The 12,693-nt window shown below is 37.8% G+C and overlaps 2 protein-coding genes across 8 annotated transcripts in view; one reads left to right on the top strand and one right to left on the bottom strand.

Moving 5' to 3' along the window:
* The window catches only part of LOC138691641 (uncharacterized), a 315,534-nt gene that overhangs the window by 200,250 nt on the left and 102,591 nt on the right, over positions 1-12,693 (bottom strand). The gene's annotated exons all lie outside the window — the stretch shown is intronic.
* fry (Protein furry) overlaps positions 1-12,693 on the top strand; it is a 719,047-nt gene that overhangs the window by 697,052 nt on the left and 9,302 nt on the right. For all 7 annotated transcript variants that reach the window (XM_069813811.1, XM_069813807.1, XM_069813810.1 and 4 more), the window contains 2 exons: positions 3,863-4,077; positions 10,555-10,655. In XM_069813811.1, coding sequence (XP_069669912.1) covers positions 3,863-4,077; positions 10,555-10,655 — 316 coding nt within the window. The remainder of the gene's footprint in view (positions 1-3,862; positions 4,078-10,554; positions 10,656-12,693) is intronic.

Genomic DNA, 12,693 nt, shown 5'->3' with positions numbered 1-12,693 from the left:
ATGCACTCAAATGCACGGAAATATACGCTGATGAAATTATGATACCGAACTTAACAGCATTGGACTCAAAACTTTCAGTACGCTTTCCTGTGACTCTGTCTTTGTAGCTTAGGATTATGCTATTCTCAGCCCTTCAGTTACTTATTTTGACAGCATTTGGGCACATTTCGCATTTATCGAAATTGCGAAAATCTACCATCTCTAATCATCAGGTAAAGAATGTGCTCACAAGGTAAGATGTAGATATAATAATAGCAAAATTTTGCGAAAGCATATTATATATAATATCTAGAGAACTTTAAATACCTGTGAAGGTCAAAAGGGCTACAGTGAAACATTAGGAGCAAGAGCAAGGTTGAGACCCATTGTAACACAATCTTATCTTCACAGACTTCACACAGCAGTCAATCCACTTTGCAGAGTCTGCTAAACTGAAACTCTCAAACATATAAAGGGTAATTCGAAATTTTCTCGGGCTTTCAGCCAGGTCATAAGTTGGTGATCCACCGACGTTTCGAGGATGTTCATCTTCCTCATCTTCAGGGTTAAATGATATCTGAGGGTACCCAGCTCCTTAATTTATAGTGCCAGAGGGAGGAGTCAGCCGAGTAGCTGTGCACCGATTGGCTGTTATTAGTGCGGACCGCGGCGAGAACGCGGCCGACGTGTCATCTTGCTTTGTGCTTTTCAACTGAATGACCTTGGGTCTCACGGTGGGCTCGGCGGACGAGTTCTCATGTGGCCTCCGCTGATGAGAAATTTAATAGCCGGTGCCCATGCCGCGCTTAGTTGGAGACCCGAGTCCCAGTTCAGGTTACCGCGTTCCGCCGCTATGGCCAGGGTTTCTTTTACTCTTCTATCCCAATAGCCCGAACACTTCGCCAGGACCTCAGTGTTATTGAAATTAGCCCTATGGCTTTTTTCAATGCAATGTTCAGCCAATCCGGATTTTTCGGGCTGCATTAATCTGATGCTTCTTTGATGTTCCGAAAGACGCGTCGCTATTGTGCGTCCAGTCTGTCCAACGTAAGCCGCATCACATTCACACGGGATGCGGTAGATCCCTGGTACTCTGAGGCCTAGATCGTCTTTTACTGATCTGACCTTATTCCTGATTTTCGGCGTTGGATTGTTTTTATTCCATGCTTGTGGAGCAGTCTGCTTATCTTTCCCGACAACTTCCCTGTGAATGGTAAACAGGCTGTGGCTGGTTTTTCCGCTTCTAGTGAGTCTGTGATGGGCTGCTGCTTCTTGTGTCTTGCTCTATTCAAAGAGGCCGTGATGTCTTTAGCCAAATATCCATTTTGCTGGACGGTGAGCTTCAGGTGTTGAAATTCAGTGTCTAATTGCTTCGGGTCCGATATAGAGACTGCTCTATGTGCCAGTGTGTTAAGTATGCCCATCCGCTGCACTTTGTGATGGAAACTATTCGCGTTCAGGTACAAGTTGGTGTGTGTGGGTTTACGGTATACCGCATGGCCAAAAGATCCGTTGTTATTTCTGGAGATAAGGATGTCCAGAAATGGGAGTTTACCGTTCGTTTCAACCTCCATAGTGAACTGGATCTGGGGTCGTAGACTGTTTATATGCCTGAGAAAATCTGGTAATGTGTCTTGTCCATTTGACCCTGAAGATGAGGAAGATGAACATCCTCGAAACGTCGGTGGATCACCAACTTATGACCTGGCTGGAAGCCCGAGAAAATTTCGAATTATCACGTCGCCAGGAAAGCTTCAGTAGTTATATAAAGGGTTTTTCAAAAGTAAGAGATAACTTTAATTGCACATATTTTCTACACAATCTCAAAAATTCTGGCACCAGCATATTACACAAGAAAATGGGATTTTTTGCATCACCACCCATTGCCATACACCGTGGCGTCATGGTCTAAGGCATCCTGCCTAGGACTCGCGTTACGGAATGCGCGCTGGTTCGAGTCCTCATGAGGGAAGAAATTTTCTCATGAAATTTCGGCCAGTGTATGGGACCGGTGCCCACCCAGCATCGTGATGCACTTGGGGAGCTACGATAGGTAGCGAATCCGGTTGCGAATGCCAGCTATAACGGCTGGGGGGATCATCGTGCTAACCACACGATACCTCCATTCTGGTTGGATGATCGTCCACCTCTGCTTCGGCATGTGGGCGTGAGGCCAGCAGCTGGCTGGTCGGTCTAGGCCCTTCACGGGCTGTAGCGCCACAGATTACCCATTGCCATAACTACATCGTAGATGTTGTATGTGTCCAACATTTTGTTCTTGTACAAGTAACAGCCTCTATTCAATGCTGTACACAGCAGCTCCGAGTTCGCGTACTGGAATATCTTCCACAGTGTGTACAATGGAGTCCTTGAACTCATCAATTGTAGTAGGTTTGCTCAAGAACACTCTTTCCATCGGGTAGCACCACAACAAATAATCTGGTGATCTTACAGGCCAAGTTACAGGAAAGTGCCTACTGATAACACGACCAACAGAACAACCAGAAACAAACTCCTTGTCTTGATAATGGAAAAAAATCCTATTTCTTGTGTAATAAGCCATTGCCAGAATTTTTCAGATTGTGTAGTAAATATGAGCTATTAACTTTACCTCTTACTTTTGAAAAATCTATACTATACAGAGTGTCTCAGAAGGAATGTAAAATACTTCAAGATAATGTAGTGGGTTAACCTACATTTATTTAACCTATGTACAAGTCTAACAGCTGGGGAGAAATTAAGGGGAGAGATACTGGAATGTCTTGCAGTTCCTTATATTCTACTTAACGTGTTATGCCAGATCTTTTCCACACTGCAGCATCTAAGCACCGCAACACCAGTGCAATCCGCACAACAGAATACACGTTCACTTGTCATTTAATTCGTGCATTCACATAGTGAATATGAAAACAGGCTTTTTGTTTATGGATTTGTGATGGCAATGCATTGGCTGCTGGTGAGGAATACAGGCAGTGTTTTCTCAATCGAAGGCTTCCATCTAGTTGTGTGTTTTCCCGTGTTTACCAGATGTTATCTGAAACTGACAAGCTACCAAGTGTTTCATTGAGGGTGGAAAGAGAACGGTACCAATATGGTACCTGATATGAATTTATAATTCATGCAATCCATAAGAAGGGCAACCTTAGTAAGTTGTCTTGTGTAATTATTTTATTTTCGTACTGAGTTTATACATAATTATGAGATTATTGAAACAACAGAAGATGCAGCATTTTCAATGATGTATCATATTACAATGTTCTAAAACGTTGTTGTCGTTTTCTAATGCCAGGCGTTTGACAATAAAGTCATTTGACCTCTTGCGCTCCAATATTTTTAAAAGATATTATCAATGTTCTAAAACATAGAACATTTAAAACTTCTCTCATCAATAAATTCTCAACCATTACATTTCGGACATAGCTATATGAGGTTAAATCGATGTAGATTAACCCAAACTACATTATCCTGAATTATTCTACATTCCTCCTCAGACATCCTGTATAATGCTCAGTACAGAATCCCACAAATACAAACTGAAGAAGTGAATTAATTCGACTGAAAAAATTGGCTTCATTGTGATCCTAACCACCCAAAACTCTAGATAATAGCAATAAAAAAACAGGGGCAATATGAAATTGTTTACATACTCGTAAATAGAAACCTGTAATAAGAAATGCATCTAAGAATTGTTTCCTTTACGGAAACCAACTGTAAATTACGTTCTTACTATAGCAACTTCTCTTTTTCAAAATAGAAATATCAATTTCGTTAAAATAGTGAAGCTACTTTATCAGTTGATGTGTTCCTGCAGTACTGTTGACACTTGCCGACTTCACGTGTCCTTAGCCGATGGTCACGTGACGTAACGTTAAATGTAATACAGTTGCAGGATGTTTCTGCTGAGGTGGCAGCAGTGAAGGCTAGCTTGACCAGGGTAGTGGAGGAAGGGGGAGACTCTGACCACGGCACTCCAACACCCACACCCTCCCCTGCTCCCACACCCATCCCAGCAGGCTGTGAGGAAGTGGAGACAGCACTGCTGGAACTGGTACAGGCGGAGAAGTGGGCTGCCGCCCTGCGCCACGCGCGACACAATAGGTTTGCTTTATTTTCTACCTAGCATATATCATTTGATTTGTTTCCTTGAATTTCTGTTTTACTTTCTCATTAGGTGACGTTCAGAGAAAAGCTGCAACAAACTATTTTGAGATTTTGATGCAAATGCACTTTCGCTGCAACCCTGATACCGTACTGAAATTTTGATTTGCTGTCTCTGTTCTTTTATTTATATGTATCCAACTCTCTCTCGTGAGCTATTGGATGAATTTTTTTTATATTCAGTATTATGAAATTGATTCAACTAGGAAGTTTGTTTATAAAAAGTCGTTGGCACACTTGTTGGATGTGTAGTGGTTACCGTTCTTGCCTCTGCTTTCAAGTATCATAGGTCAAAGCCAGCCAAGGATGATAGTTTTTAGACAAAAAAAATTCTTAATTGTGCAACTTAACTTCCAAGAGATGAGAAAGTAAAACTATTGTTCGAATGTAATAGACTTACTCACTTACAAATGGCTTTTAGAGAACCCAGAGGTTCATTGCGCCCTCACATAAGTCCGCCAAATCCTGAACAAGATTAATCCAATCTCTAGCATTATACCCCACCTCACTCAAATCGATTTTAATATTACCCTCCCATCTACGTCTCGGCCTCCCCAAAGGTTTTTTCCCCTCCGGCCTCCCAACTAACATTCTGTATGCATTTCCGGATTCGCCTATACATGATACATGCCCTGCCCATCTCAAACGTCTGGATATAATATTCCTAATTATGTCAGGTGAAGGTGACGCGCTGGCACCATTACTGTTTAATTTAGTGCTAGAGCATGCTATAAGGAAAGCACAAATAGATACACAATACTCTGGAATACAATTAGTCTACACAGTCGGATATGCAGATGATATAAATACAGTGAAACCTGTTCAAATCAGAACCTGAATAATCCGGAATCCTGTCTATTTCGGAACAATTTATTGGTCCCGGCGAAATTTGTATGTAAGTATGTATAATTTTTCCTGAATAAAACGGAAACAGTCCAACACGGAAACGGAAACTGTCTGCTACTGTTCAAAACGGAAACAATATTTTGGACACACTATATTTTGTAACTATATTTTGAAACAGCGTGTAATTTCAAGGAATATACGAAATATGCCAGTCACTAAGATAAAAACAAGTTTTCTTTGCAAAATTTTAGAGGGTACGAGGGTGTGTTGGCCTGTCGGTCATAAATTTTATTACCCTGTTGACTAGGCAGACGAGTCCCTTCAAAGATTTTCAATGCTTCACACCCGTATACTGTCGTAGCTAAACAGAGCGCAAGTGTAGTAATTTCCAGGTAAAAAAAAAGTTGCATAAAATGTGGCATTAACATTAAGTGATGAAGTAAAAGTTATCGAGACAAATGAAAATTAGAAACAAAGTCTATGTGAAATAATATTGAAGTAGAGTTGTGGAAAACTCAGGTGTGACACTTTAAAAAATAAAGATCATAATGAGTGAGTGATGTGCGGCCAATATTGGTGACATAAAAGGAACCAGAAAGCAACTGTTTATGTGAAAATGAATGAACTGTTGTGGAGTGGGTTCTTCATGACCTTTCAAAGAACAAGCCAATTTCTGGATCTATTCTGCAAAGCAAGCCATTGAACTGGGAAAGAAATTAAATAAACCAGAATTCAAGGCTTCTAATAGATGACTCCTAGTCCAATTAATTAATAATGTGCAGTGATATGCAGTACAGTATTAGAGTATAGTGTTAGATATTAAATAGAATGAGATTAGTAAACTTTAGTAATGCTTAATGACTAATGAGTGAGTTACGATAATATTTATACAGAAAATGAGATTTTAATCAAGATGATTCACCAACGTAATAAGCGACAGAAAGCTGATTTAATGTGATGAGTGTTAAATGGAATATTTTGTACTTCTTGCAGTTTGTGGCATGCCATTTTATTTTTCATGTATATGAATGACAAAATATTCCATTTTAATGTCACACCTGAATAATACGGAAACCTGTCCACAATGGAAAAAAAAAATTAGGGCCATGTCACTTCTGTCTTGAACAGGTTTCACTGTATAATAGGAAGAGCACAACGACCAGTGATGAAAATATTAGAAAAATTGGAAAGGACTGGAGTTGAAGTCGGTTTGAAAATAAATGAGGCAAAAACAAAGGTCATGTTACTAAATAGAAAAAGAAGAAACCAGGATGTAGATATACAGATCTCCAACCAAAAAATAGAAGCAGTAAATGAATCTAAATATTTAGGTGTAACTATCACGCATGACAATGAAGAGAATATAGAAATCCAGAATTGAATTAAAGTCGCTAATATAGCATATTATTCACTTATTCCTCTAATTAGGTATTGTGGAGCCAATTGGAGAAGTCGAATTGAACTATATAAAACAATGATCCGTAGTATAATTATATATGGAAGTGAAAATTGGACTTTCACAAAAAATCACAGAATGCAGTTGACAACTTCGAAAGAAAGGTGTTAAGGAGGATATTTGGACCAGTGGTAAGGGAAGGAAAATGGAGAATCCGATATAATCATGAATTATACACCTTATACTATGATATAACTTTGTCAACTTTCATACGGATCAGGAGACTGCAATGGGCAGGACATATAGTCAGGATGGAGAAGGGAAGGATACCAAGGAGAACTTTAGAGGGACAATATGGAGGAAAAAGACTTGTTGGAAGACCACGGAATAGATGGGAGGATATGGTTCAAGAAGATACTACCAGTTTGCTGCTATTACGGAACTGGAAGGTGGCAGCAAGGGATAGAGAAGAATGGAGAGGAAGAATTGAGAAGGGTAGGGCCGAAAATGGGCTGAAGAGCCATAGATAAATAGAATTATGTCAGGTGGAAAATATAATGCGTGCAGTTCTGTGTTGTGTAATTTCTCCATTCATCCCTCTTAGCCCCAAATATTTTCCTAAGCACCTTATTCTGAAACACCCTTAACCTCTGTTCCTCTCTCAAAGTGAGAGTTCAAGTTTCACAACCATACAGAACAACCGGTAATGTAACTGTTTTATAAATTCTAAATTTCAGTTTTTTTGAGAGCAGACTGAATGACAAAAGCTTCTCAACTGAGTAATAGCATATTTATTCTGCGTTTAATTTCCTTCTGAGTGTCATTTATATTTGTTACTGTTGCTCCAAGATACTTGAATTTTTCCACCTCTTCATAGGATAAATTTCCAATTTTTATATTTTCATTTCGTACTATGTTCTGGTCACGAGAATAATCGTATACTTTGTTTTTTCGGGGTTTAGTTCTAAATCTATCTCTTCAGTTGCTTCAAATAAAATTCTCGTGTTTTCCCTAATAGTTTATGAATTTTCTCCTAACATATTCACATCATCCGCATAGACAAGCAGCTGATGTAACCCGTTCATTTCCAAACCTTCTCTGTTGTCCTGGACTTTCTTAATGGCATATTCTAGAGCAAAGTTAAAAATAAAGGTGTAGTGCACCTCCTTGCTTTAGCCCGCAGTGAATTGGAAAAGCAGTCCACACCTATGGAATAACAGCACGTCTGGCTGCGAAACCAGGTGGCCTGGGTTCGATTCCTGGTTAGGACAAGTTACCAGGTTGAGATGTTTTCTGGGCTTTTCCTCAACCCAATATGAGAAAATGCTGGGTAACTATCGGTGCTGGACCCCGGACTCATTTCACCGGCATTATCACCTTCATCTTATTCAGATGCTAAATAACCTAAGATGTCGACAAAGCATCATAAAATAACCTACTAAAAAAATTGGAAAAGCATGTAATAGATTTATTGTATATAAAAATGCCTCTTTTCTTGAATAAAGGTAAAATTCTGTGTTTATATTCGCCATACTTTGTTTTCAAATTGTGGTAACCTGTTATTACAATAACAATAAATTGTACAAGCATCTGGTATGAATAGAACATGATAGTACCAGCACACTGATACTGGCCTGTAAACTTTCATATGTAACAATCTCCTTCTGTGCACATGTATGAGATGCACATATTAAAAATGAGTATCAATTAATCCAAGAAGGGCCAGCGACTTAATTGTCAAAGAGAGGAAGAAGAAATTATTTTGTAGAAGACTGATTGGATCGAAAAGCAGTTCTGAAATTTAGGGCAAAGAGACAATCCCTTGCCTTTATCCATCACTTCCCAGTCCATATCTAGGCCTACTTGTTATTCGATACCTATGGATTATGTGGTCCTTCTATTATATGATACGAGAAATTATGTACAATTTTATATTATATCATTATTTCTTTCGAGTTATGAACTGATTGTCTTAATTCAGCAATGACTCTGCAAACACTGTCACATTGAAAATTATTTATGTTTATAAAACTGAACGTAGATTATAATCCATTTTGAATCTTGCGTACACCACTTTTAACTTTTAACTTTTAACACAACATAGAACAAACATATATACAACATAATATACTGGCACAGATATGTAGACGATATACTCATACTATACAAAGGAAACAAAAGACAAATACACAAACTACACCAATACATAAACAAATTACACCAAAAACTTCAATACACACTAGAACTTGAAAACAACAACTCCATAAATTTCCTAGACATCACCATAACAAAAATCGACAACAAACACACCTTCAAAATATACAGAAAACCAACCACCACCACACACATACACAACACATCTAACCACCCCATACAACACAAACATGCTGCATTCAGGACAATGGTACACAGATTACTCAACATACCCGTGAACCAACAACACTACAACGAAGAAGTGAATACAATCAAATACATAGCACAAGAAAACGGATACAATCCAAACATAATAGACAACATCTTAAGGAAGGCAAAACAAAAACTTAACAAACACAAAAATACACAAAACACAACACAAACACAAGAACACAGGAAATGCATCACACTAACATATGAAAACAAAAGCGCACATAAGATCGCATCTTCATTCAGAAAACAGAAATACAACATAACATACACAACAGAAAACACACTACAAAGACATCTCAACACACAAAAAACACAAACAAATAAATATGACCACACAGGTGTATACAAACTCAAATGTAATAGTTGCGACAAGTTCTACATAGGACAGACAGGCAGATCATTCCAAACACACTACAAAGAACACATTAAAGCTATAACCAGAGGACACAATACATCTACATACGCCGATCACATAACCAATACTAACCATACATACAGTAACATAAATGCAGACATGGAAATCCTACACACACAACCCAGGAACCAAAAACTCAACACACTAGAACAATACGAAATATACAAACACACTAAAACACACCCCGATCAAATCCTCAACACACAGATCAATTTCAGTACACACACACTATTCGACTCCACACTTCAACACCTTCCAACAATAAAACACACCCTCCTAACAGGCAGAGAAGTTCGAGATGACGCCGAGATCTAGTAGGCTCTGATGATTGTGCGTGAAGCACTGAAACAGCTGTAAGCCGGACAAATATTACATAATTAACACGAGTAAGTCCACTAGTTCATCAATTAAGTAGATTATAAATTGTACATATTTCCTTGTTAAGTCAGAATGATTCACGCAGAAAAATTATAAATTTGGGATATGATTTTTGAAAACGTTTCAAGTATATAAGTTCCTTCATTGTTTGGTACACTCGTTTAACACTTGTATAATGCTGATTAACAATAACTTCTTTACCATGTTAATATTGTAAAAAATTACCTGGCTGACTAGTTTCGACATGATGTCTGTCATTGTCCGAAGCCTTGTCTTAGGCTTCGGATTATGATGGACACTGGTATAAAAGTTGATTATGAACATGGGTCCAATTCGGAACTGTTAAGAGGTTATGTCAGTTTATTCGACACAAATAAATGCACCACTATAAATCGCATGTCACCATAATGATCTCTGTGACTTGAATCAAAATTTAGGTAAAATATGGGGAAAAAGAGATGCATTACTCAATCACATTTGAGATCGAGCAATTCATGTAATTTGTATGCTAATACAAAAGTATATTGACGTAGGGGTGGTTAGAAAATTTACTATGAACATCAACTCTGATTTCTAAAACAGTATCTGTGTATGCATATGTCTGTGAAAATAAAATGAAAATTTTCTGGCTATCTATAAACATAATTTAGAATAAAGAAGTGTTCTTTTGTTAGAATCAAACAGCTAGAATAAAGGTGTTCTTTTGTTAGAATCAAACAGCTATAGTTCTACAAACTTCCAAAATCGGATCCATCCATATGAACTTTTTAGTGAAAAATCTTAAAAATCATATTATCCTAAAGTGATTACTTTTTTTCCATGAATCACTGCATAATACGCAGAAACTATTAACTTCATATAATATTAAATTAGTTTGTGAGTTCCCTTGTCTAATATATGATGACTGAATTACACGTTCTTTACAATCACAGTATGAATTGCTTTAATCTGCCATCTTCTGGTTTCTATGTTTCAGAGGAGCATGGGCAACTGATGCATCTCCATGTGGTGCCGAGGAGGATGATATTACAGGAATCTTAAATGTATTTTGTAAACACTTGGCTCATGATAAATCAGGTATGTATATTATTGTAAAACAATTCATAATCAATATGCTGCTGCTATCACCACTAATAATAATAATAATAATAATAATAATAATAATAATAATAATAATAATAATAATAATAATAACAGTAACAATAATAATAATAATAATCTGCAATTGCACTACGATCCTTTTTGGGTCTTGGCTTTCACAAGAAGTCTCCTCTATATGGTCCTATCATGTCCTTGTCTAGTCATACAGAATTTTTTTTTACTTCGTTATTTAACAACACTGTATCGTATATTATTACGATGTACCGAAGTACATATGATATTTCCGTACAGAAATTCTGCGTCATCATATGATGATGGATGTGTGAAACATAGAAAAATTCTCTCCAGCACCGGGATTTGAACCCAGGTTTTCAACTCTACATGCTGACGCTCTATCCACTAAGTCACACCAGATTCCTGTCCCGATGTCGGATTGAATCCTCTCGGTTTAAGTTCCACCTCTTGGGTTCCCTCTAGTGGCCTACTCTCATCCACTGGGTCATAGATGTATGACAGTGGCACAATGTCCACACATGTGCAGGATAGGAATCCGGTGTGGCTTAGAGAATTGGTTATCAGTAGACTTCGTTGAATTGCCGTACGCAGCATGCAATCAGGTTGCCGGTGTACGATAGTATAGAGGAGGGAGCGACCACCCAGTCCCGTAGTATAAGCAGTTCATGTTAAGAGATGTGACCAGTCCAAATAGATGGAGCAGCTACAGCTAATGTATGCCTAAGTAAGCACTTGTTTTTGCATTACTGTGGTTGGAATAGTCAAAGCTTAACATTTGTTCAGTGCAGACAAGAATTAAATCAAACATACATGTACTACAATGAGAGTGTTGCTGTTCCAAATAATTGCCCCTGGAATACCCTTACCCCTGCAGCCAGTCTTGACCCGTTGGGGAACGTGGTTGGGTGCTGTTAATTATCATGCAGAACATTACGACAAAATAATGGAGGTAATTGATGCATTGGCTAGCACAAACAGTTCCGCTGTTGCAGCCGTAAAATCATTGCCTTCTGAACAGCTAGTGGAAGATATTCTGTTCATTGATTCTAATTTTAAAATCGTGTCCAAAAGTATCATCCTGTTAGAATCGTCTAAACTACAACTCTCAGAAGCCCTTAATATAGTGGATAAAGTATCACAAACCATTATCCAAAATAACAATTCAGTAATTTCAGAAAAAATGAAATGTAAGTTGAGAAACATTATTGCTAAAAATTCTGCCTATTCACAACTTCGTACTATAAATGATGTACTATCAGGTCACGACAAGACATCTGAAGTTGGTGTACTAAAAAGTAGTGATTTTCCGTTCTTCAAATATGTACTTATTACATCGTGTGATGTTGATCGTACATTTTCCCAAAATAAAAACTGTTTAAGTGACCATCGGAGGAGGTTACTTTGCAGTCACTCAAAATGTACGTAACTCTTCACTGCAATGCACATATTCAAGGAGATGTGAGTATCTTACATAAATTTTAAGAGTTAATATATCTCACTATAAAATAATTGTGTATTTACATGTTTAGACATCCCTACTTCAATGATCATTCATTATATTTCTTGAATGCGGGGTACAGGTTTTATCGTAACCGCAGTACACTACTCAGTGTTTACATCAGAGGCATATTCCATCCGTTGCACGTCCCCTTCTCATACAGTCTATACCGCGTGCACAGTAAACCTTGCAATTCTCGTGGCAATTCCACGAAGTCTAGTTATCAGAATTGTCTCAGGTGATGAAAAGTGGGTGTGTTACCACAACCCTGACACCTCAAACAGTGGTTCGATTCCTGTCAACACTAACACAGCAACATACAATGGAAAGTTCCACTGGCATTGGCAACAAGGGTTAAGAATTTCAAGTTAATTGTGTTAATAAAGGTAATATTGGTTATTTTGAATAATTGAATTTTTGCTATTAATTTTAATTTTTAACTTAAAAATTACATATTTTATTTAACTGTGTATCTGAAGAAATTAGTTTGTTTGGGACAAG

This window comes from Periplaneta americana, chromosome 16, assembly GCF_040183065.1.
Source record: "Periplaneta americana isolate PAMFEO1 chromosome 16, P.americana_PAMFEO1_priV1, whole genome shotgun sequence".
In the NCBI taxonomy this organism is placed as follows: domain Eukaryota; kingdom Metazoa; phylum Arthropoda; class Insecta; order Blattodea; family Blattidae; genus Periplaneta; species Periplaneta americana.
Note: the sequence above shows the minus strand (reverse complement) of the source record. Positions and strands in the feature narration are given on the sequence as shown.